General features: G+C 68.8%; 1 protein-coding gene across 2 annotated transcripts; it reads left to right on the top strand.

The window, feature by feature from the left end:
• The first annotated feature begins 481 nt into the window (after positions 1-481).
• ARHGEF16 (Rho guanine nucleotide exchange factor 16) lies at positions 482-21,775 on the top strand. Of its 2 annotated transcripts, none has more exons than XM_042996810.1 (15): positions 482-576; positions 7,950-8,553; positions 10,418-10,463; positions 11,564-11,733; positions 12,914-12,970; positions 13,338-13,498; positions 15,016-15,168; positions 15,276-15,405; positions 17,117-17,191; positions 17,451-17,543; positions 18,608-18,759; positions 19,126-19,317; positions 20,089-20,156; positions 20,621-20,722; positions 21,212-21,775. In XM_042996810.1, the coding sequence occupies exons 2-15, from the start codon at positions 7,969-7,971 to the stop codon at positions 21,349-21,351; spliced, it is 2,124 nt and encodes a 707-aa protein (XP_042852744.1). In that variant the 5' UTR covers positions 482-576; positions 7,950-7,968; the 3' UTR covers positions 21,352-21,775. The 2 variants fall into 2 exon arrangements, with proteins under 2 accessions (XP_042852744.1, XP_042852745.1); XM_042996811.1 differs by lacking the exon at positions 482-576 and adding an exon at positions 2,007-2,032.
• The last annotated feature ends 1,625 nt before the right edge of the window (positions 21,776-23,400 follow it).

Raw genomic sequence — 23,400 nt, forward strand, 5'->3', positions numbered from 1 at the left:
CTTGAGAAGATCAGGTTCCCCTCTGCGCCGGTCCGCTTCCAGGAGGGCTTCCTGGAGGAGGAGGCAGGCTAGCCAGGCCGGGAAGGAAGGCGGGAGCCCGCTCAGGGTCACTGCCCGGCCACGCACGCCCCAAGCCCGCGGGCGACGCCGGCCGGGCCGCAGCGGGCGGGGTGGGCGGTCCGGGGGCGGACACCTGCGGCCCGGCCGCGGGGTCACGTGAGCGCCGGCCGACCAGGTGGGGACGGTGACGCAGGTGGCCCGGCCAGGTGTCCCGGGCGCGCCCGGCCGTCCGCTCCCGCCCGGCCCACGCCCTGCCCGCGCGCGCGCGCGCCCACCCACCTGGGCGCCCACCTGGCCTGCGGCCGCGCGCGCGCGCCCGCCCGCGCCTCCCCTCCCCCCACCCCCACCCCGGCCCCGGGGCCGCGCAGGGAGCGGGGGGCGGGGCCTGGGAGGGACCGGCGGCGCTCGGAGCGCGGCCCGGATCGGCCGCGGGGCCGGGGCGCGGAGCCCGGAGGCTACACCGGCCCGAGTCGCCGCCCGCTGGCCGCCACGTCCTCCGCCCGGCACGCGGCGCAGGTGAGCCTGGGGACGGGTGAGCGGGGTGGGGGCGGGGAGGCCCGGGAACCCGGGGGCGCCTTTCCCGCCGTCGCCCCGCGGTCGGCGAAACTTGGCGGCGCCCTCCCTCCGCCGGGGGACGGAGCCCGCAGCCCGGGCGCGGCCCGACCCGGGTCCCCGGACCCCACCCCGCGCGGCCTCCGGCGTCCTGCTGCCCGCCCCCTGCCTCCCCTCGAGCCCCGGGGGGGACGCTTCTGTCGCAGGGTCTCCTGTTTAGACATCAGAGCCGGGAGACCCTTAGGAAGCCCCAGGACCTTTGGAAATGGAGGTCAGGAGCGGGGACAAAACCACCCTCCCCCAAACTCCGGGCAATCTGCTGCCCAAACCCTCTTTGGCCTCAAGAGTCAGCAGCCCCCGAAACGAACATCCTCCCACAACAGACCAAAATCCACCGCCTCCCCCACCCGGTGGATGTGGTGGGCAGGCCCGGGTGGGGGGCAGGGGTGCTGTTCACTCTTACCTGGTAGGGGAGGAGGAGGGAGGGGTATGGGAGCAGCTTCTGGAGCGCCGGGGGCCCCATTTACTGCTGACGCCAGCCTCGGCTTCTGCATCCGGGAGGCAAGAGCCCCCTTTGAGATTTGGGTGGGTCTCAGCCCAGCACCCGGCATGGGGGGGACCTCTTCATCTGACTCGAAGCCCGGGAAGGCCTGATTCCTCCCTCTCCTTGAGCTGAACAATCTGCCCCTCCTGGTGTGGGGGTTCAGGGGGCGCCTGTCGGGGACCTGGCCGGGACCAGCAGGAGGGCGTCTGACCCTGTCCACCCTGACACCCCGGGGCAGAGTGCTTAGGGGCGGGGGCCCTGGTTCCGTATGAACTAAGGCAAGTTTCGTGAGGCTTCTGGACCTCGGTTTCCTCATCTGTAAAAGGGGGTAGTCAGGGTACCCACAGAGAGGGCCCCGACTCAGTTGCCGCTGAGCTGTTCTGGGGTTGCCCGCGGGCCACAAGAACAGGGCGACCTCTGCCCACGTAGATCAAAGGCGCTGCCCCCAGCTCCCCCAGGCCTGGTGGGAGAGCGCGGCAGGAGGTGCGGACCTCGGGAAGAAGTAAGGTCTTAAGTCCCTTGGACAGATGTCACCTGGAGAGAGGGACTGAGCCGAGCAGAGGGCCTCCTTTAGGGGAGAAGCCTGGGAGGGCTCTGGTCCCCGGGGTCATCTCCGCCCCCGCCTGGGAAGTGCTGTTCCCCAGCAGGGGACATGAGGCACAGGGGTGGAGGGGCTTGCTGGGGCCCCCACGTGTGCTGTCCCTGAGGGGCAGTCTGTGTGCGTGACCTGATGGGCACAGCCACTCACCCCGCGTCTGTCTGGGGCCCGGAATTTTAGTTTCGGTTTCCAGACGGATCGCGGCTGCTGGTCGTTTTTGCCCGTGGCAGTGACCGTACTCGTGCGACCGACCGTCTGTAAGAGCGTCTTTATTTCTGGTGAGACTCCCTGCCCGTCTGCGGGGCCCGCAGGACGGTCATCTAGGTCAGCACAGGCCTGGCTCCTCGTCCGGCTCTCTGGTGACAGGCAGCCTGACCCCCCCCCCGCCCCCCGGGTTCCCTCACCTGTCAGCGAGGGAACACACCCACCTTCCGGAAGATGGGGGAGGGACTACAGACACTGCCGGGGAGAAAGCATTTGGAAGACACCTGCTGGTCACCTGTCCAAGCTCCCGTCAGAGTCGGGGCTCTGATTTCACATCCAGAGGCTTCTTTGGGGAAATGGCATGCGTGTCAGCTGAGTCTGGGCCCGGAGCCAGGTTTATGGGACGTCCGGACCCAGACACAGGAGCCAGGGGGCGTGGACGTCGCAGACTGAGCCGGGAAGGTGGTCTCTGTGACCGCTGCCCGAGCCTGGAAGCCTCATAGCAAGAGGCAGCGGGAGGCTTCTGCGTGGGGCGGGCCCAGCACGGCCCCTCCCTGCTGCCAGGCCAGGTGCCAGGCTGGGCATGGCCAGTGGGTCTCCCGGGCCCCACCAGAAAGGGAGGGGGCCTCTGCGGGGCTGGGTTTCCCTGACCCCCTCCGTGAAGGGGTGGAGTCAGCTAAGCTAGGCACTGCGGACATTTGCCCCGGACAGGTCCCCCTGCAGGGTGTTGACCCGCAGGCATGGTCTCCGCCCACACAGGCGGGGCAGCAAGTCAGGCCCGGCCGTGACCTCGTGGCCTCTAAAACCGGCTCCGGATGTGGCCAGATGTCCCTGGGGGGGGGGGGGGGGGGCAAGGCCACCACAGTCCCTGAACCACCCCTGGCCACCTGGCAAATGGAACCGTCTGCTGTGTGCTCTGTGACTTACACCCAAATCCTGCCCCCAGATTCCGTGTGACTCTGACGGTTGAGCTCGGCCCTGCAGAACTACCCAAGTACAAGACCATCAGCGTGGCCCGAGTCAGCCTGAGCAAAGACCAGGGTCTGGTGCTCGGGAGGCCGGGCCCCACCGGGCAGGGTGGGGTCAGCCGGACCTGGAGGCAGGGCAGAAGGGACAGAGAGGCCCCACGGACGGAGTGGTCCCAGTGGCTGTGGGAGCAGCTGTGGACAGGGCCACAGGGCCGGGCGGACTGATCTCCTCTGTCAGGCAGCGGGAGGGCGGGCGCTGAGCCCACGGAGTCCAGGGAGCCCGTCTGGTGAGAAGAACGCAGGAGCCGGGCACCGGGCTGCAAGGACCCCCGGCACCAAGTGCCGCTGAGGCCCCGCTGACCCAGCCACGTGGTCCTCCCTGACCCCGCCTGCTGCCCCTCCTCCCTCCCAAGTCTCAGGTGCCCCTCACCTGTCCCTGCACCTGTGCCTCGGACACCGGGCCGGCTGCGGAGTGGAAAAGGAGAGTTAAATGCCATGGATTCCAAGGACTCAACAGGTCACCACCCTCCCCCGCCCACCCGGTGCGGAGACAGCAGGAAGTCCCCTGAAAGTCACCTAAAAGGTGGCGTGGATGGGTGTGGAAGCCCCCGCGATGCACCCTGGTGGCTTCTGCCGGCTCAAAGCTAAGTACCCGTGTGGGTGGTTCTGGTCACAGACCCCAGGGCCCCCCGGGAGGATGCGGCACCGGGGCGAGGGCAGCAGGACGGAGCTTGCACCACCACAGCCAAGAGCTCGCTTCTCACCATGGAGCCCAGCCGTGTGTGCAGATGTGAACCGAAATCATCCCTGGGCCTGAAGGACCCACACCCCTCAGGAAGACCGACACGCAGCACGCAGCCCTCAGGGCCCCGGGTGTCTCTGGAGGAGCTGTGCTGGGGAGCAGACCCGCCCCTGTGACCCCATGGTCGCCGCAGGGCAGCTGGCCTCCCTCTCGGGAGCTCCGTTGCCCGGACAGTGTGGCTGGCATTTGCCCGAGTCCGTGACCTCGGCCCCTCCCTTGCACTGGCCCCCGGACACCAGGCCAAGGCCGGCAGCCGGTGAGGACCCAGGGAGAGCCGCTCTGCAGAGCCGACCGGCCAGAGGAGAGGCGGCGGGTGGGGACGCGGGGGGCGGGGGTCCCCAAGGAGCATGGGAGGCAGCAACGCTCCCTGCGTGGCACCGTCTTCCCTGCTAAAGTCGAAGCAGACAGCCAAGAGGGACCGGGAGGGCCTGCTGCCTTCGAGCTGGCGACGGAGGCCCATACAGGGACGGTCAGGGAGCAGAAAGGAACCACAAGCGACCTTTTCAGCGTCGACAGAAGCCGTAGCACGCCGCGGGGACAGGGCGCTCTGGACAGCTCTTTGCAGGACGTGCTGGTTTCTGGAAGGGTTGGAATCTCCCACGGCGTGGGCAGAGAATGAAAACCCAGGACAGAAGAGGCCGCAGTGTGGAGACAATGCCAGAGGTTGGAGTGCGGGATCCGGGCCGTCCCGGAAAGAGGGGCTGGAGAAAACAGGCGGGGGAAAGTTTGCACGAGAGATCCCCAGGATGCGCCCAGACCTGCGAGGCCCGAGGAAGGGGCTGGAAGGAGGCACAAGTCTGTGGCTCAGGGAGTGCGTGTGGACCTTTCCCCACGAGTGCTGGTGCTCCCTGTCACCCCCCCACCCCAGAAAGTGGGAGCCACACCTCCACAGGGCAGGGGACGCCCCAGGCTGTGATCGTCCAGGGAGCCAGCGTCGGAGCGTGTCTGGTGTTTTCCCAGGAGCAGAGCACCGGACAAGAAAGGAGGCCTCCGGATTCTGGAAGAAAATAATCTCCCACGGGACTCTGAGCTCAGCAGGTTACCAGCCCCAGGGACAAAGATCTGCTTCCCGTGAGGCTACCTCGTAGCCTCAGGAAGGTGGGGAGCTCCAGGACCGTTCCAGGATGGGATCTGGGGGCAGGGAAGGGAGCGCCGGGGAGAGAGGCCAGGGTCTCTGGGAGAACCAGGGCTGATGCCCTGATCGCACGGAGTGTGTGGTCCAAACACGCGAGGCAGGGACACGGGAACGCATGGGGAGTTAACAGGAGGACAGCCGCCGGTCAACAAGAGGGAATTATTAACAAGGGGAGGCCGGGCGCTGGCGTCCTGCTTGGCCCAGCCGGCTGTACTAACACAGACACCCACGGGTCCTGCGTACCGGGCTGGAATCCCGTCCACACGGCAGGGAGAGGCTGGCCTGTGCGATCAGGAGATCTCAGAATAGCAGACATCGGGGAAAAGCTGTAGAGCCCGGAGAGGTGGCCTGTGGGGGACAGGGCAGTGGAGGAGGGGACACCTGTCTTTCACGGTAGGCCTCTCGGTGCCGTGTGACTTTTGGACCTGTGCCCGGGGAGTTGTGAGAACCCTGAGGTTAGAAGGAGGAGGTCAGAGTGTGCCCATGTCAGCTGCACAACCCCCCCCCCCCCCCGACAGCTGGCTGCAGCCGGCCCCGGTCCTGGAGGTCCAGCAGAGCCCTGGGATGGCACCCACTCCTCTTCGGGCCTCGGTCCCCGCGCGGGTGGCACTCCAGGCCTGTGGGTGTGGCCACCTTACTGAGAACGGAGGTCACACCCAGCAGTGGCTCACCCGACAGGTTCCGGCTGGGGCACCTCCTGTCCCCAGAGTAGACTTTGCCCCCTGCTGGGAGCAGCCCTGCTACTGGCTGTGTCCGGGGTCTGGGGTCCAGGGTCCGGGTCCAGGGTCTGGGCCCAGAAGACCCAGGCCTAGGGCCTGAGGTGGGGATGGGGCAGGTGGAAGGCACAGTCACAGTGCTGGTTTTCAGGGCGACGAGGTGAAATGCCCCCACGGTCAACGCCTCCCAGACTAAGAGGACTGACCGAGCCTTCGGGCTCCCCACTCGGGGGCACTTTGCTTGGCCTGCATGGAGGTCAGAGTCTACCAGAAACCCCTTTCTCGGCCAGGCCTGGGTGAATGCAAAGTTTACGTGGGGGTGGGTGAGCCAGGGTGGGGGGCCGCCCGCCGCTGGCTGCCTGGGACTCAGAATGTCCCCAGGAATGTGTGGGCAGTCCTCCCGGGGTGGGGGCGGCCAGGGCTCCTCAGGCAGCCACACTCGCCTGTCTGGGATGGCTTTAGCTGAGACCCTGTGTGCTGGGGGTCGGAGCCCAGGCAGCCAGGCTCCCGGCTGCTGCTGTCACCCCGGCCGGTGGCTGTGGCTTAGGGCCCTCTGGGGCCTGGCTGCCCCTCAGGGAGGGGTTCTGGAGCCGAGGCCGGGCCGGGAACTTCCGATGCAGGGTGGGGCGGGGAGTGTGGGAGGTAGGCTCGGGCTGGGACCTGCCTGGCGTGTCCTGGGACGGATGGCAGGGGTGTCCCTGGGGTCCAGGGAACCGTCGACTCCAGAGGCCCGGGAGGCCTGGCGCAGGCCCAGGCACCTCTGGCTGCGTGTCCCCCTCCGCCCCCCCGGGGCAGGAGAGGGCAGGTGACCGCCTCGCTCCCACGGAGCTGTCGGATAAACTGCGTCTCCGTTCCTTCCCAGATCGGCAGGGCACGTGGCAAAGGATGCTGGGCAGGAGCTGTGCGCGGAGTCTCAGCCACCTGGGCTGCAGATTCGGAGACTTGATTTTTCCGCCTGAAAAATGGGCTTCCGGCCTCGTGTGCACAAGCCCCGTGTCTACAGGAAGCACAGGAGTGGCGGCTCCGTTTGCTTGCATTGACGTTGAAAGGAGGAGGCGCAAAGGAGTGCGTCTCCCGCGGGCCTCCAAGGTCCTCCCGCCCCTGACTGTGGCCCTGGCTCCGCCCGGCGGCTGGGGCGTCGCTCCATCGCAGCCCTGCAGCCCAGGGCTGGGCTGCGACAGCACTTGACTCCCGCGAGCGGGAGCCTTGCTCCCGAGGCTTTGTCACCATTCTGCCCACGTTGCCAATCTTGAGCGGGAGGCACAGAAAAGAGCCGAGGGATGTGACGGTCGCTGGCTGGAAGCCGGTGGCCGGGAGGCCTGTGTGGGCCCTGCCCCGCCCACAGCGGAAAGGCAGCGGCGGCCCCGTCCACACCGCAGGGCCGTGCGCCCTCCGCCCGGCACGAGCCAGACCGAGCTGAAGAGCCGGCCCCAGGCCGGTCGGCGGGGCTTTGCACGTGTGAGGCGCTCGGGGTCCCCGGAGGGACGGGCATCCACGGGATGCAGGGAGACCGAGCGGGGGCTGTGGGCCCCGGGTGTCTGCAGACGCCCCCCTCCCCCCTCTGCATCCAGGCATAGAGGGACCGTGCCCAGTGGGCTTTTGAGACGGGGACGGTCGGCCCTGCTCAGAGTCCGTGAATGCGGGAAAGTCCGGGCGTGTCACTGCACACGCAGAAAGGCCGCCTAGACAGCCGGCCACGCGGGAGTCACCACGCGGGGCGGTGAAGAGAGAGGGTCTGGAATCACACAGGCCGGGGGTCAGCCCCCAGTTTCCCACGCGTCCCGTCCCACACCCCGGGGGCTCCTGGGCTTCTCGGGGCCTCGTGTCTTCGTTTGCAAACCGAGAACGCAGACGGCCGGCGTGTCCCGCGAGTGAGCGAGCTGACACGACCTCCCCCAGCACGGCGGAGCCTGGCCCTGCGTGCTCTGGAACGTGGGGGTGCGGTGGAGGCCGGGGTCCCGGGAGCCCCACAGACAGCTTCGTTCGCGGTGCTCACGGTGACCAGGAGGAGGTGGTGCCGAGATGCCCAGTGTCCGACCCGGCTCGGGCCGGCAGGGCCCCGGGGCCACGCGCCCCTCATTGCCGCACGCTTGCACCCCCCGGCCTGGGGGTCCGTCCTCGGCGTGGGCACCCACCAGAGGAAGCACGGGGTGGGGGGCATGCCTGTCCTCCGCCCCGGTCCCAGCAGCTGGGTCCCGGCCGGCCTGAGCCTCCCGCCCCCCGCACACCCCCCTCCCGGCCTCCGGGCCCTGCATCCCGAGCGGGGTCCCCGGCCGGGCGGGCGCTGAGAGGCGGTGGGCGGGGCCCGCGGGCAGGAGGGCCGCAGGGTGTGCGTGTCCGCCTGCCCTCACCTTTGCCCTCTCGCCCCAGGACGCCGTGGCCACTCAGCATGTCCCAGCGACACTCGGACAGCTCCCTGGAAGAGAAGCTGCTGGAATACCGCTTCCACTCCGAGCTGCGGCTCGATGCCAGGGGGAACCCGGCGTCCGGGCTCCCGATGGTGCGGGGCGCCCTGCAGCTCAGGGACAGCGAAGGCTTCCAGCTCGATACCTCGGTGCCCCCCGCTGTGTCCCCTAAGGACGAGGAGCCACGGGCTGTCGTCCTGAGCACGCAGAGCCCCGCGGCCCTCAAGATGGGCACTCAGCAGCTGATCCCCAGAAGCCTGGCCGTGTCGAGCAAGGCCAAGACCCCGGCCCGCCACCAGAGCTTCGGGGCGGCCGTGCTCAGCAAGGAGGCCGCCCGGCGGGACCCCCGGCTCCTGTCAGCCCCCAGCTTCTCCCTGGACGACATGGACGTGGACGCGGGCCCCGGGGGGGCGCTGAGACGGAACCTACGGAACCGATCCTACCGGGCGGCCATGAAGGGCCCGGAGGCGCCGGGCGGGGAGAGGGGCCCCCTCCAGCTCAGCCCCAAGCTCCAGGCCCTGGCAGAGGAGCCCAGCCAGCCTCCCGCTCGGTGCCCGGCCAAGAATAAGGTAGGGGGCCGTGCCGCCTGGACTTCGGGGCGGGGGCCGTGCCGCAAGGGGCCTCGGGAGCTTGTAGGCACAGACGGAGGCTCGCTGTCACCCTCGCTGTCACCGCCACCGGCACCTGTCTCATGCGGCTGCCATTCAGTGAGCACCTACTTCGCGCAGGGTCCTGACGTGTATCCGGTTCGGTCTGATGGGCGGGCTGCGAGCGGAGTGTGAGTGTGCCCGCTTTATAGATGAGGCAGTCGAGGCTCGGCGAGGTCGGGGGGTTTCCGTGGGACCCCGGGCTCGGGGGTCCCCGCTCTCAGCTGCAGCGAGGAACGGAGCGTCCCGAAGGCAGCCTCTCTCTCTGAGCCCCGAGGGGAGCCGGCCTGTCTGAAGGACGAGTTTCAGTGCTGACCTCACAGCAGCACCTGGCTTCGGTGGGTCTGCCCGAGGGGCCCCCCAGGTTGGGGACTCAGGAGACGCGTGACGCCCTCTCTGCGCGCACGACCTCCCCGCCCCGCCCGACAGCCGCTCTTACCTCGGTGCTCTCGAGAGAACGGGCCGGGCACAGGGCTGGTGGGAAGGGGCCCCCGTGCCCAGAGTTGATGTTCCGGTGGCCGCCTCTCCGGGGCCTGTCACCGGGACCGGGAGCCGTGGCCGCGGGCGGAGGAGAAGCCAAGCCCACCCGTCGGAGTACGTGCAGAGGGGACCCCCGGGGACCACCTTGGCTGCAGTCCTCAGATGCCCGTGGCCTTGGAGGTGGGGCGCGGCTCCTGCCAGGCCTCCCTGAGATGCCCGGGCCCCAGAAGCTGCCTCAGGACCTAGGCACACTGCAGCCACCCAGGGCCCGTCCAGCTGCCACCTCACTCCCTCGCATCAGACGTTTCCTGACTTCCTGCACAGCTGGAGCCGGGGTGCCGAGGGCACCCCTGTAGGTGGCTCCCAGCGAGGTCCTAGGGCAGGGAGGGGGCAGGCGTGCACCAGGGTGCTCCGGTCTGGGCTGGGGGAACCTGGGGGGCCAGCAGAGCACGGAGGAGGGGCTCCCCAGGAACTCCGAGCGGGGGCACAGAGGTGGTCCGGAGGCAGAAAGCAGAGGGTGAACGCTGGGTAGGTGCCCAGACCCAGAAGCAGGAGGGGTAGGGGTGCTGGGAGCGGGGGCCCGGGGCCCGGGGTGGGGGAGCAGGGCCCAGTGTGGGGGGAGCGCCACACATTCCAGACCCAGAAGGGGAGTTTCAGGCCCCAACTTGTTGAAGAAACCTCTCCCTTTCCCGGAACCTGCATAGCTCCGAGGTCGGGAAAGACCGTGTCCCGGCCAAGAGGGCAGGCTCTGTGCGGCCAGCTGCCGGGGCCGGGGGTGCCTGAAGACCCTGCCCGCCCCCACCTGCCCCTGCAGTCCTGCCAGCAGCTACTGGGACCCCAAGCCTGTGCTGGGAGCTCGACACTAACCTGCCAGTCCCTGCCCTTTCTGCTTCCCCCGGTGTGGCCCCGGCTCCCACCCTGGGCCTTCTGAGCCCCCTCCAACCACACCCGTCCGGCCTTGCTTGGGCTTCTCTCTAGACCCAGTCGGAACAGCCTGCTGTCCTGAGCACCGCTCTTGATCAGTTCAGGCCTGCCTGCCTCTTCCAGGCAGCCCTCCTGGGTCTGCCTAGCTCTCAGTCACCCTGCCCTACCTGCCCTAGCCTCTGCTTGGTGGCCGTGCGTTCCTTGTGGAGCTGACGTCTATCGAGCACCTTCCACGTGCCCAGCAGGGGCCCCCTCCTGTTGAGCATGCCTTCACATGTGGTGCTTTGAGATCTCCAGGCCCCCAGGGTGGCCTTGCTGTGGACTCACACCTGCCCCTCCTCCCCACTGACGGCCGCTGTTTCCGGGTCTCTTGTTTGCACAGAGGACACTGGGGCGGAAACGTGCACACAAGGGCTCCTTCAAGGACGGTGAGTGTGGCCAGGGGACGTGACCTCAAGAGGCCAGTGTGGGCCAGGCCGGGCGCAGCTGAGGCTGGTCTCGCCGGGGCTGCTGGGGGGCAGGGCAGTCTGGTGCGGCGCAGGGAGAACGGGCCGACTGGGATTTCTCTGGGGGCTGGAGGTCCTGGTGGCTTGTCTCATCGTGTAGTTCTGACGTGTCTGGAAAGTTCCCTCGGGCTCTTCTGTGCTGTTCCAGGGGCAGGGGATGGACAGAGCGCCCACACTCACCCCAGGAGACGTTTGTCCAGCGTGCATGTGTGTGCCAGGCCCGTCTGCACCGGTGCAGCCAGGGGTGCTGGCCCCAGGGTGTAGACACCCATGCTGTGTATACTGCCCACGGGACACAGGGAGCCCAGTGTTGGGGGCTCAGGAGGGCCCGGAGCAGTGCATTTGGCCTGCTGAGGGGTGATGCCAACGGGACCCCACGGGGGAGAGGGAGGGGAGAGGGAGGGGCCCGCCCGCCAGGATGCAGCACCCAGTGGCTGTGAGGGGGCAGGGTTCTTAGGGTGCAGGGGCTCAGCCAGGAGGGGGCCCCCCTGTGTGGACAGCCACAGGCCTGGGGGTGGGGAGGCGTCAGGATCCGGGCCTCCTCCTGCCCCAGGGAGAGGAGCGGTGGTGCCCGGTCTCAGAGCCAGGACAGGAAGAGAAGGGTTAGGGTTGGTGGCCCTGAGCCAGGCACCAGCTGGCCCCCGGGGGGCAGGGGCGGGTGGTGATGGCTGCAGAGTGGGAGAGCAGGAGACCGCACCTCGGGTCAGAGGACTCGGGAACAGGCGTCCACTGCTCTCGGCCCAGCCTGGGAGCAGCCCCCACCGAGGGCGGCCCCCACGGCTCTGATTGGTCAGCTCGGCCCTGGTCTGAAGGTGCCACATTCTGCATGGGGACACCAGCCCTGTCCTGGGCTCGGCCGGGCACAGCCATGGGAGCCAGCCAGCCTGAGGGGAGCCTGCTGTGGGGGGCCCTGCACCGCCTGATGCCCTCGGGGTCTCCCGGGGAGGACTCAGCCTGCAGATTCCCGGGGGGAACCCGCTCAGAGCCCCCAGGCCTGCCGGTGACACACCCCCCGTCCCCAGACCCCAGGTTCTACCAGGAGATCCGGGAGCGGGGCCTCAACACCAGCCACGAGTCTGACGACGACCTGCTCGACGAGCCGTCCAGCCCCGACGGAACCGGGAAGGCGGACGCCCCCATCGTGGTCAAGAGCTACCGGCCGGCGCAGATCACCTGGAGCCAGCTCCCGGAGGTGAGGCCAGGACGGTGGGGTGATGCTCTGTGTCCGAGCCCACAGGCGATTGGCCCCTCAAAGCCGGTCGGGGTCCTCCTCCCCGTGAGGGGAGGAGGCTTCCAGAAGTACCCTCCTATGCCCAGCTTGCAGGGGGTCCCCCTTCCTGGCACCCTCAGAGCCGCCCTGCTCCAAGGGCACTTTGGGTTTGGTCCCGAGGGAAGGAGAGCAGCTAGGGGCCCGTGGCATCAGCGCATGTGTGACGAGCCCCCCACAGGTGAGCCCCTGGCCCTCGCCCGACTCAGAGTGGCCTGCGGAGCTGTGGGCAGAAGGACCCCCCTCTGAGGCCCGGGAAAGTGGCAGGAGGGTCCAAGGGGGGAGATGGCAGGGGAAGGGCGAGGGCCCTGCCCTAGGGCTGTGGGGGTCTCCGGGGAGAGCTCGGCTGGGACAGAGGCCCTGGTGCTCTGAGCAGGTGTGTGTGGGGAGGTGCCTGCCACTACCCCAGGAGGGCAAGCGCTGGTGACCCGTCCCCTGAGGGCCCAGGGACAGAGCTGCATGCAGCCTGGGTGCGTGGGTGGTCTCCTGGCATAGATGGTCCAGGACCCCGCACCCTCAAAATGCCGGCAGATTCTGTTCCTGGCCGAGCTGGGGGGATCTCAGCCAAGCCTCTGGGCTGGACGAGGAGGCAGGGGGTTACCCGGCCCCCCAACTCCCGGCCCAGGCGCTGGTGACGGCCTCTGGCCAGCCCAGAGGGGAGGAGGGCAAGGATCAGGTGGCCCTGGGTCCTGCAGGGGGGTGCCCCTGGGCCGTGGGGCGGCCTGGCCAGCTCTGCAGGGCCACCGCGGACACGCTGTGGCCGAATGGGCAGCACGCGAGTCAGGGAAGCCAAGGGCCGCTGGGCCTGCAGGGGTGGAGAGCTGGAACGCCTCCCCTACCTCCCGGGCAGGACGGACGCCCGCCTGGGCCAGGTGTGTCTGAGTCATGGCCGTGGCTCGCCGCTCAGCTCTCCTGGGTGGCTTTGGGCCTCTCCGCCCCCGGGACAGCTCTAGGAGACGGAGCCCACGCTCCCCACCCTCGGGTGTCTGTCGGCCATCCCCTCCAGATGCCTGTCTCGTTCCTCAGCCGCCCCGGGGCTCTCTGGAAGGGAGGATGGGCTTCCGGGATGAGCACCCCGTCACCCCCAGGCCTGTGCCCCCCTCAGGTGGTGGAGTCCGGCATCCTGGACAGGCTGCCTGCTGAGGAGCGCAAGAGGCAGGAGGTAAGGGGGCTGGGGGCGGGGGGGGGGGGGGGGGGGGTGGCGTCCAGTCCTGTGCCCAAGACTTGGCGTGGGTCACACAACGCACAGGGGACGGTGGTCGTGGGGACACCTCCTGGGCCGGGCACTGGGACGATGGCTGATGCCCTTGGCGGGGTGACGGGGCCTGCCGTCGCCCCTTCTTGGACGCGGGTGCGAATCCTCGCCAGCATCACGGCTCGTAGCCGCTGAGCCAGAGCACGTACCCAGGTGTCGGGCTCTCGTCCCCACGGCCACGCTCCCAGCCTTGCCCCGGGTCCGGCCCGGCCCGCACCCTGACCGCACCCCCGAGGCGCAGGGTGGCCCCAGCAGCCGCTGTCCTCCCCGCCAGGCCATCTTTGAGATCCTCACGTCGGAGTTCTCGTACCAGCACAGCCTGGGCATCCTGGTGGCCGAGTTCCTGCAGTCCGGGGAGCTGCAGGCAACGATGACCCAGATGGAGCGTCATCACCTCTTCTCCAACATCCTGGACGTCCTGAGCGCCAGCCAGAGGTGAGGCCCGCGCCCACAGAGGGCGGGAGGGCTGGGGCTCCAGGACACTTCGGTCCGGGACCGCGGGGCGGACGGATCGGAGCTGCTGCCCGCCGGGAGGGAACGCGAGAACCTTCTCGGGACCTGAGGCCGCCGACAGCTGGCCCAGGGACAGGCTGGGCACCAGGCCCGCGGGCGCCCCGGCAGCCCCAGCGCCCTGTCCCTTGGATGTTTGAGAGGGTGGAGTTCCTCCCACGGGGCACATCCCCACCGGGACATCGGGTGAAGGCGGCCTAATGACGAGGCGGGGGGGGGGGGGGGGGGGGGGGGGGGGGCCTTCACTTGCACCCTCGGGTCATGTTCCACCCGGTGTTGTCTGGGCCTGGCCCGGGGCCCTGGTTGCAAGGTCTGGGGTGGAGGAGGGGCCAGACCTGCACGGGCCTGTGCGTAGCTGTGTGCGTGCATCCGTGTGCCCGAGTGCGTGTGTGTGTGTGTTTGCGCAGGTGTGTGCGTGTGTGTCTGCACATAGGTGCCCGCGTGAGTGTGAGTGTGGTTGGTAGCGGGTGCACGTGTGTGTTTACTCCCACGGAGGGCACAGCCCACGTATGCACCCGTGTGCACTCAGCTGCACCCAACGGTGGGTCCCAGGAGACCCCGGGACACCGTCCCTCATGCCCCAGCATGCTCTCTAAACTGCATAGGTGGGCCCCACGAGCCCCCCTCTGCAGACTAGGGTGGGGCAGGTGACAGAAGGTGGCTCAGCCCCGGTTCACTCACATCAGCATCAGACCAGCCCCCCGAGGCCCCCAGCCCCCAGCCCCTGCTACCTGTTGCCCCATGAAGTTTCAGGGCCGTGCGGGTGGGCGGGGGGTGGCTATCTTGTCCCTGGAGACAGTCTTCCTGCGGAGCCGCGGTGACCAGCCCCGGGGAAGCTTGCAGCCCCTGACTCCGTGGGGCGCCCGGGATGGTGGCTGCCCCTCCGTTCAGCTCTGCCCCTCAGCTCCGTGTCCGTGAGGCGCAGCAGAGGGCCCGGGGCCGCCGTAGGCCGGCTGTCCTCTGTGCCAAGCGGCCACGTGGTTGCCTCTGAGCTCCCCAGGGCCTCTGGCTGGCCGTCGCTGTCCTGGGGTGGGACGTCCGGCCTCCTGAGGCGGCAGCGGCCTCCTGTCCGTGGCCGAGGCCGAGTCACGGCTGATCTCGGAAGGGAGCCCCAGGGGGAAGCGGGGCCTGGGGGGGGTCCCTGCCGGGGAGTCCTCCCAGAGCCCCCACTCCCACCCTGAGCCGGGCAGAGGGAGCCGGGGCTCCGGGCCGGCCTGACCCAAGTCCAGGGCATGAAGCCAGAGCAGCAGGCTCCCCGTCCGGCCTGCGGGCTCCCCCGGGGTCTCCGCCAGCACCGCGCGGGAAGTGGCCTCGGAGTTGCCCTATTTCTCAGGCTGAAGGAGCTGACCCGTCCCGGGGTTTCCCCGGGAAGGTCACGGCTCGCCGCCGGCCTGGGCAGCCGGTCCCCGATGGCCGGGCCCCAGCCCACTCTCACCCCTCAGGTTTTTTGAGGCCCTGGAGCAGCGGCACAAGGCGCAGGTGTGCGTGGAGGACATCAGCGACATCCTGGAGGAACACGCGGAGCAGCATTTCCACCCCTACGTCGCCTACTGCTCCAACGAGGTCTACCAGCAGCGCGCCCTGCAGAGGCTGATGTGAGCGGGGCCTCGGTCCCGGGGGGCCTCGGTCCCGGGGCGCGTTCCTGCGGGCTCCCCCGCCCCTCCCGCCGCCCTGACTCCGGAAGCCCCGTTCTCTGTCGCAGGAGCAGCAACGCCGCCTTCCACGAGGCCCTGAGGGAGATCGAGAAGCGTCCCGCGTGCGGGGGTCTCCCCATGATCTCCTTCCTCATCCTGCCCATGCAGAGGGTGACCCGGCTGCCCCTCCTGACGGACGTGAGTACACGGCGCGGACCCCGCCCGGGGAGGGAGGTCGGCCGGACGCCGGGACGGAGCTGCCCGGGGCCCCCTTCCAGTGGAGTGGGGCACGGCACGCCCCCTCCCCCACCCCGTCACTCGGTCGTAAGACGGCTTTGACATTTGATAGCCTCCCCCCACCCCGCCCTCCCCCCGGGCTCTGTGCCGGGAGCGGCGCCAGCACTCCGCAGGTGTTCGTCCCCGTACTAGAAGGTTCACGAGGTTCCTTCAGGTGGATGAGTGAGAACCAGGGTTGCCCGGGCCTCTGCCGAGTGCGGGTCCTGGGCCGCTGCCTCCTTTCCAGGATCCTCAGCCAGTTGTCCCGGCTGTGGGCCCCCAGGGCAGCCCGGGTGCCCGTCACCTTCCCTTCTGTGCGTGGAGCTCTGAAGAGCTCACTGGAGTGGCTCATGCCTCGGAGATGCCTGCTCAGTGCTGCGGGGCAGGTGGGGGCGAGAGGCATACGTGCAGGTGCACGCGTGCACATGCTTGTACACATGTAGGCACACACGTGTGCTCAGGCTCGCACACATGCAGGCGGACGCGTGTGCACATGTCCACACGCTCACACACACGCAGGTGCACACGTGTGCTCACGCTCGTATACATGTAGGCGGACGCGTGTGCTCAGGCTTGCACACATGTAGGCACACGTGTGTGCTTAGGCTCGCACACGTGCAGGCGCACACGTGTGCTCACGTTCGTATACATGTAGGTGCACACGTGTGCTCACACTTGCACGCGTGTGTTCACGCTCAACATGCAGGCACACGCGTGTGCACATGCTCACATACATGCAGGCACACATGTGTACACACTCATACGCATGCAGGCAGGTGCACATGTGTGCTCACGCTTGAAGACATGCAGGCGCACACGTGTGCACACACTCGCACACATGCAGGCGCACACATGTGCTCACACTTGTATACATGTAGGCGCACACGTGTGCTCAGGCTAGCACACATGCAGGCGGACGCATGTGCTCAGGCTCGCACACATTTAGGCGCACACGTGTGCTCACACTTGCACGCGTGTGTTCACACTCGACACGCAGGCACACACGTGTGCACACGCTCACACACATGCAGGCGCACATGTGTGCACACATACGCATGCAGGCAGGTGTACACGTGTGCATATATTCGCACACATGCAGGCGCACACGTGTCCACACGCTCGCACACGCAGGTGTACACACGTGCTCACACTCGTATACATGTAGGCACACGCGTGTGTGCACGCTCGCACACATGCAAGCAGGTGTATCTGCGTGCACGTACTCGTACACGTGCAGCCGTGCACATAGCACACAGAGGCAGCGTGTGGCTCCCGCTTAGAGTGCCATCTTTCCAAGCAGACGGGACATCAGACCTCCCAGGTCCCTCTGGGAAGCGTACAGAGAGAGGCCACGGGGACCTCCCAGACCGGTCCAAGACAGCCAAGGACTGGAAGGGCTGGGGTCCCGGGAGCGTGCTCTCTCCAGGTCCCACGAACCAGCCTGACCCAGCAGAGCCGTCTGGGGGCTGTGCACCCCAGGGCGGCCTGGCAGGAGCCCTCTGGACACTGGCCCTCGACCTCCCTGCGGCCCCGCCCGGTGTGACGTTAGTGGAGGCGCCCCTGCCCGTGCAGGCCCCTGAGCCTGGGGGGCAAAAGGGTCCTCGGCGCCTCACGTGTGGTATCCTCTCTGCAGACCCTCTGCCTCAAGAGCCAGGGCCACCCTGAGAGGTACAAGGCCGCCAGCCGTGCGCTCAAGGCCATCAGCAAGGTGAGGAGGGTCCAGGGGAGAGGAGGGGGCGCCCAGACCAAGCCCGGGCCTGAATGCCGCCCCCCTACCCCCACCCAGCAGTGGAGACCCTGAGGGCAAGGCAGGGAGGGAGGGAAGGTTTCCGTGTCGTCGTCTCCAGCTTTTCACGGAGGGAGTGGAGCTGAAACACGATGGGCGAGCCCGTGGGGGCGGGGGCGGGGCCGGGGCGGCCGGGCCGCCGCCCACGGCACAGCCTGCTCTCCCGACGCCCGCCTGGCAGCTGGTGAGACGGTGCAACGAGGGAGCCCACAAGATGGAGCGCACAGAACAGATGTACACCCTGCACACGCAGCTGGACTTCGGCAAGGTCAAGGTGGGCACCCCCACCGCTCCTCGCCCGGCTCGTCTCAGGTCAGGGGGCCACCGCCTCTCGGGGCTCCGGCTGGAGGGAGGCCCCTGCGGGCGCCCGCGCCGAGGGGGCCGGGGCCTCTGCCTCCCCAGCACCCTTGTGACTCCCACCCCCTTGGCCACAGGCTCAGCTTTTCGGCGCTCCTGCCCGAGGCTCAGTGGGTACGCGGGTCTCTCTGGCCTGTGCCCCCACCCCCAGGGCTGCAGGCGGCATGCTGGGGTCGGGGGGCAGGACGGTGTCCGGGCCGGCTTGCGTCTTGGGTTTCCCCGTGAGGCCAGGAATAGCCCGTCAGTTCTGGGGCGGGGGCCTAGGCATCCTAAAGGCCGTCCCACGCAGGCAGGGCTCAGACTTCTGTCCCCATGGATCCCCCACCATCCCATGGTCCAGGGGTGGTCCCACCGGCTGCCCAGGACCCCGCTGTGCCCCAGGCCACCGGGATCCGGCTTCCGCAGGAAGCACCTCCTGGGGAGGGTGGCGCCCAGCAGAAAGAGAGGAGCAGACAGACGCTTCCTCCTGGGAACTGCTCTACGGGAGTCAGGGCCTGGAGGCAGCTCTGTGGGCCGGGCCTCAACTTGTCATCAGCCGGCAGAGGCTGCCCAGCGGGCTGGAGCAGGTGCTGTGGGCAGGGCACGAGGGCCACGGAGTGACGGAGGGAGGCCACAGAGGTCCGGACGAGGGTGTGAGGGGCTCTCCGGCTCAGGGGGTGCTCAGTAGGTGCCTGGAGAGTCCCTGGGCCCGGCCGGAGGCAGGGAGGGCACCCACCTGCCTGGGTGGCCGAGCAGGATCTGGGCCGGGGACCTGGCACGGCGCAGCTGCCCCATTTGTGCCTGTCGGCCAACTGAATAGCCCTTTGTTTGAGGCGAGGACACATCTCACTGTCCTCCTCCTCGGTCCAGCCCGGGGGGAGGGGGCAGTCACCTAGTCCTTGGAGGCAGGGATTGGCGCCCACCTGGCCTCGGTACATCCTCGCCCACACCCCGACCCCCCGACCGCCCCGACTCAGGCACCTCCCCGGCCCTTCCTTCCAGTCCCTCCCGCTGATCTCTGCCTCCCGCTGGCTGCTGAAGCGTGGGGAGCTCTCTGTGGTGGAGGAAACCGGGCTTTTCCGAAAACTGGCCAGCCGGCCCACGTGCTACCTGTTTCTGTTCAACGACGTCCTGGTGGTCACCAAGAAGAAGAGGTAGGCTGCTGTGGGTGCCGGGCCATGTGGCCCCAAGACGGGGACCGGGAGGGGCCTGGGGGAGTCACCCGGGCCTCCTCAGAGCTGGGGCACACGGTGGGGGCCCCCTCCCAGCCTGGCCTGGCCCCGGCAGCGGCCTGGGTCCCCCTGCATGTGACGTGGGGCGGCCAGGTCTCTCCCTGTGCCTGCAGACCCGGGTCTGCCCGCCCAGGCCACGGGGACGAGAAAGCGCACCGCCTGTGCTCCCCAGGGGGTGGGGGGAGGGGGGCAGCCCTCAGGAGCGTCCTTCTGGCCCCCGTCGGGCGGGGGACCCGGGCCGCCCACACACCCTCGGAGGCATCTGGCCGCCCCCTTGTCTCCCTGCAGCGAGGACAGCTTCCTGGTGCAGGACTATGCCCAAGTGGACCACATCCGGGTCCAGAAGACGGAGGCCTCCGACCCCTCCCTGCTGGGGGGCGGCGGCAGCCGCGGCTCCTCCGTGCCGCACCCCTTCCAGGTGACCCTGCTGCACAACAGCGAGGGCCGCCAGGAGAAGATCCTGCTGTCGTCCGACTCCGCGTGAGTCGGGGGGAGGTCCCGGGGCGGCGGGGGGGGGGGGGGGGGGGTCCCTCCCTGACCATGGAGGGAAACACGGCAGGGAAGGGAATGCCAGGAGGGGGACAGCCTGACCAGCACGGCGTGGCCCGGGGAGGAGGGCCTGGCAGAGGCACCACAGTGCAAAGGTCCTGGGGCAGGAGGCCTCTGCCAAGAAGCAGCCGTGAGGCCAGTGGGGCTCGAGCATGGGCGCCAGTGGTGGGGGTGATGAGGTCAGAACAGGCTGGGGGGCGTTGGGCAGCACAGGGAGGTGCCAGCAGGGAGGGGGCTCAGCGGGCAGGGGAGGGAGGGACGGTGGGCTTGGGACCCAGCGCCCAGGTTGTAGGGGTGCAGCTGCTGCCTGACTGTGACCCTGGGACGGTGGGCTTGGGACCCAGCGCCCGGGTTGTAGGGGTGCAGCTGCTGCCTGACTCTGATCCTGGGCAGATGAGACTCGGGGTCGGCCTGACTCGGTAAAGCCTGCCTGCTGCCCCTCTTGCCTATGACTTCCCACACCCGGCCCCCGAGGGAACTGGTTTGTGGGGGGTCATGAAAGGATGCCAGTGTCCCGTGAACTTCATCATCACTGCGGGTCACAGCTCCAGGGCCGTGGGGGACGCCTGAGGAACCCCGGGGAGGCCCTTTGACCCCCTGTCCCCGCACAGCACCACACTGGGGGTGGGCCGTGTGAAACCAGAGGTCCCCAGGCTGGCGGGATTGGCCTCGGGGCCTCACCCACGCTCTGTCCCGCCCCAGGAGTGACCGGGCCCGCTGGATCGTGGCGCTCACACACAAGGAGAGGCAGAGTCCCGCCAACAAAGGAGGTGAGCGCCCGCCACGCCGAGAACAGGGCTCGCGGCCCCTTCCCCGGCCCTGGGCAGGGGGGCGGCACGGAGCTAAGAGGTATCGCCCAGCCCTCCGTCCGTGCCACTGTCTGCCCCCAGGGTGACCTGCCCAGGTACGTGTGTATCCGTCTGTGCGCACAGACCCAGCTCTGTCCCAGGGCCGCCTCGTCCGTGCGGGGGAGAGGACCGTGCCCCGTACCTGGAGCACGCAGAGCCGGGCCGGCCCATAGATCGTCAGCCTGGCTCCAGCCCCGCCCCTTAGGAGCCACCTGCCCCCTCTGCCGGGCAGGGGCAGCCTGTCCCGTGGCCTCCGGGGGAAGCTGCCACGTGTCCCCAGCCCAGGCCCCGCCGAGACCAGGCCACGGGGGATGTGCTGGGAGGTGGAGCCCACGTCCTCCCGGGGACAGCTCTGCCCCTGACCCCCACCCCACCTGCCCCCGCAGACCTGCCCCAGGTGGAGGTCACCAAGGCCTATCTGGCCAAGCAGGCGGACGAGATCACCCTGCAGCAGGCGGATGTGGTCCTGGTTCTGGAGCAGGAAGACGGTGAGTGGAACGGCGCTGGTGGGGAGGCCCCGGGCGACAGTCCGCCAGCCCCGTCAGGGCCCAGGGCACACCCGTGTGGGCGGTGCACCCTGACCCTGGCCCCCTGGACACAGTTTCTGCCACTGCTCACGGTGCTCCAAGGCCCCCTCGGCACCCTCCCTCAGGGTGTCCTCAAATGTCCCCGAGTCACGGGATCAGAATCAGGTCCTTTGTCACTCTGTGTCGTAAGTGGGCGGAGAGTGACTGTGCTACTCCGGGGGCCCCTGCACACGCCCGCACGGGGCATGCGCCGGCATCCGGGCCGAGCTGCCGATGGAGGACCAGGTGCCCGTGTGACCCGGAACCGGGCCCCCTTGGCAGCAGCCGGTGGTGATCCGCTGTAAGGGAGGGGCCTCGGCCTGGTGCCTTCTGGAACAGCGGCTCAGAGGGCATCGCAGCCCCGCCCTCGTGCCCGGACCCCGCCCTCACCCGCCCCACGTCTGTGTCCAGGATGGTTCTACGGCGAGAGGCTGAGAGATGGGGAGACGGGCTGGTTCCCCGAGGACTTCGCCCGATGCATCACCAGCCGCGTGGCCGTGGAGGGCAACGTGCGCAGAATGGAGCGCCTGCGCGTGGAGACAGACGTGTAGCCCGCTCTGCCCGGCGATTCGAGGGGCGCAGATCCACACCCCAGTAAGCGGCCCGGCCCCCAGGAGCCTGACAGCCCGCGGGTCTCCCGAGGCTCTGGGGGCTGCAGTGCCGGCTGCAGACGCATCCGGTGGGAAGCTCGCACGCGCCGTCCCCCCCCCCCGGGGGCCACCCTCCCCCAAGCTGTCAGGGCCACGCCAGCTTGGCCCCACGTCTCCCACACGTCCTGCACCCACCGCACCGCCACGCAGGGCACGTGACTGGACGCAGGACGTGGCCCGGCTCCTCCCTCGCCTCTCCTGCCCCCCACGTGGGACCGAGGGCCCCACTCTCCGAGAGGAGGTCCCGCCTGAGGGAGCGGACTCTGGTGCCAGTGCTGAAATCCTGACTGAGGTTTTCACAGACATTAAAGAAAGTATTTCTTTAGCGCCTGGATTTCCATGGGAGCCTGCGCCTCGGGGAAGGCCAGGGCAGTCCCTGCAACATCCCCAGGGTGCCACCGGCCAGGACCGGCTCCCCGCGCGTGGTCACCTGGGCCGGGTCCCGGGGGTGTGTCCGGCCCCCTGTTCCTGGTCACCCCGTGCTCGTCTGTGGCCTTGGCCGGACTGTCCGCCTGGAGCTTGGTGAGCGAGGCCAGTGGCTCCTGACCCCTGTCCCCACACACTCCTTTGCTGGGCTCCGTCTGGCTAGTGGGTCTGGGGGCTCTTCTGGGATGTCCCACCAACCCCCGCCTCCCTCAGGGCCCATCTGTCCCCCAGGACCTGGACGTGCAGGTGGGGAAGAGTCTATCCACGCCCAGGGCCCCTCTCGGCTCGGGCGGTGCTGTCCTTGGGGTGGGGGCTCCCGTTATGACAAGAATCTGCCCAGATCCCGCTGGAGCTCCGGTCTGAAAGCCAGGGGGGCAGCTCCACACTCCCAGCCAGAAGGGGGCAATCAGGCAGGCCCTGAGCTGTGCCTCTCCCGGTCCTGGGCCCGGCCAGGTGGGGAGGGGAGGCCGGCCGGAGCCAGTTGCAGGGCCCGGTGGGGATGAGCTGTCCCAGCTCTGCCCACCGAATGGGGTTGGGGGAGAAATATAATGCCGGGAGGGGTGAGCACCTCCTCCCCACCGACCTCCAGGGTGACCTCCGTGGCCGCAGGCGGTCGGACGGACCAGGCCTAGGTCAGAGCCCAAGCAGGGTCTGGGGTCCCGGGCAGGGATTTTACACGACCAGAGGGCGGTGGGACCGCGGCAGGGTCCGGTCACTGGAGTCAGTCCCCCGTAGGTCCTGCCACTAACCGCACAGGTGGGAATCTGGGACCTCGACTTGCCCACCTGTGAGCTAGATTAACTCCCGGCTCTTTTCCCAGAACTGCTGTGCGGGCAAGCTGGCAGCCGAGGCCGGGCGTGTGCACACGCGTGTGTGTGTGTGTGTGTGTGTGTGTGTCAGGCAGGGGTGGGGGCGGCTTTCTGTGTAAGCCCAGCTCCCCCGAAGGAAGCCCGCTTGCTCGTTCTCCCCACCGACCCCCGAGCTCCTCAGGAGGGCAGACCTGTCCACTGCCCGCCCTCTGCCCGGTACCTTTCCGGCTAATGGAGCAAAGAGGGTTTGGAAAGCCCTGAGACCAGGCCCTCGACTTCCTGACCTGGGGCCAGGACGCCACCTCAGGCCCATTTCGGTCTGCACAGTGGTTGGCTGGAGCCCCCTCGTCCTCCCAAGCAAGGAGTAAGGTGCTTAGCCAGGAGGAAGGACACCCCAGGACCCCGGGGGAGGGGCTGGGCCCACCAGGGCAGGGCCAGACCAGACCAGCCCAGGACGGGAACCCCTCAAAGCAGGCTCCAGAAGCACAGGGCCCTGGCGGCTTGGAGGCCTGGAGGGGCTCAGGTGGGCGGGGGGTGGCGCTGGGCGGTGAAGTGTGGAAGGCCAGGGCTCCCCCCAGGGCCAGTGCCCACTCCACACCCTCTGAGGGGCCTCCGCTTAGCCTGAGGTGCCTTCCTGAGGGCGGGGCAGGCCAGCCGGGACCCCGCCCCTCCCAGAGATGGCTCTGATCTGCCCTCTAGCCCAGCTGAGGTCTCA

The sequence above is a fragment of the Panthera tigris genome, chromosome C1, assembly GCF_018350195.1.
Source record: "Panthera tigris isolate Pti1 chromosome C1, P.tigris_Pti1_mat1.1, whole genome shotgun sequence".
Taxonomy (NCBI): Eukaryota; Metazoa; Chordata; class Mammalia; order Carnivora; family Felidae; genus Panthera; species Panthera tigris.

What these genes read in the sequence shown, in the direction of transcription:
- ARHGEF16 (XM_042996810.1), top strand. Translation starts at nt 7,969, where the DNA reads ATGTCCCAGCGACACTCGGACAGCTCCCTGGAAGAGAAGCTGCTGGAA. An exon ending in CCTGGAGCCAGCTCCCGGAG is followed by an intron (nt 11,734 to 12,913) that starts GTGAGGCCAGGA and finishes TGCCCCCCTCAG; the next exon opens with GTGGTGGAGTCCGGCATCCT. An exon ending in GAGTCCCGCCAACAAAGGAG is followed by an intron (nt 20,157 to 20,620) that starts GTGAGCGCCCGC and finishes CTGCCCCCGCAG; the next exon opens with ACCTGCCCCAGGTGGAGGTC.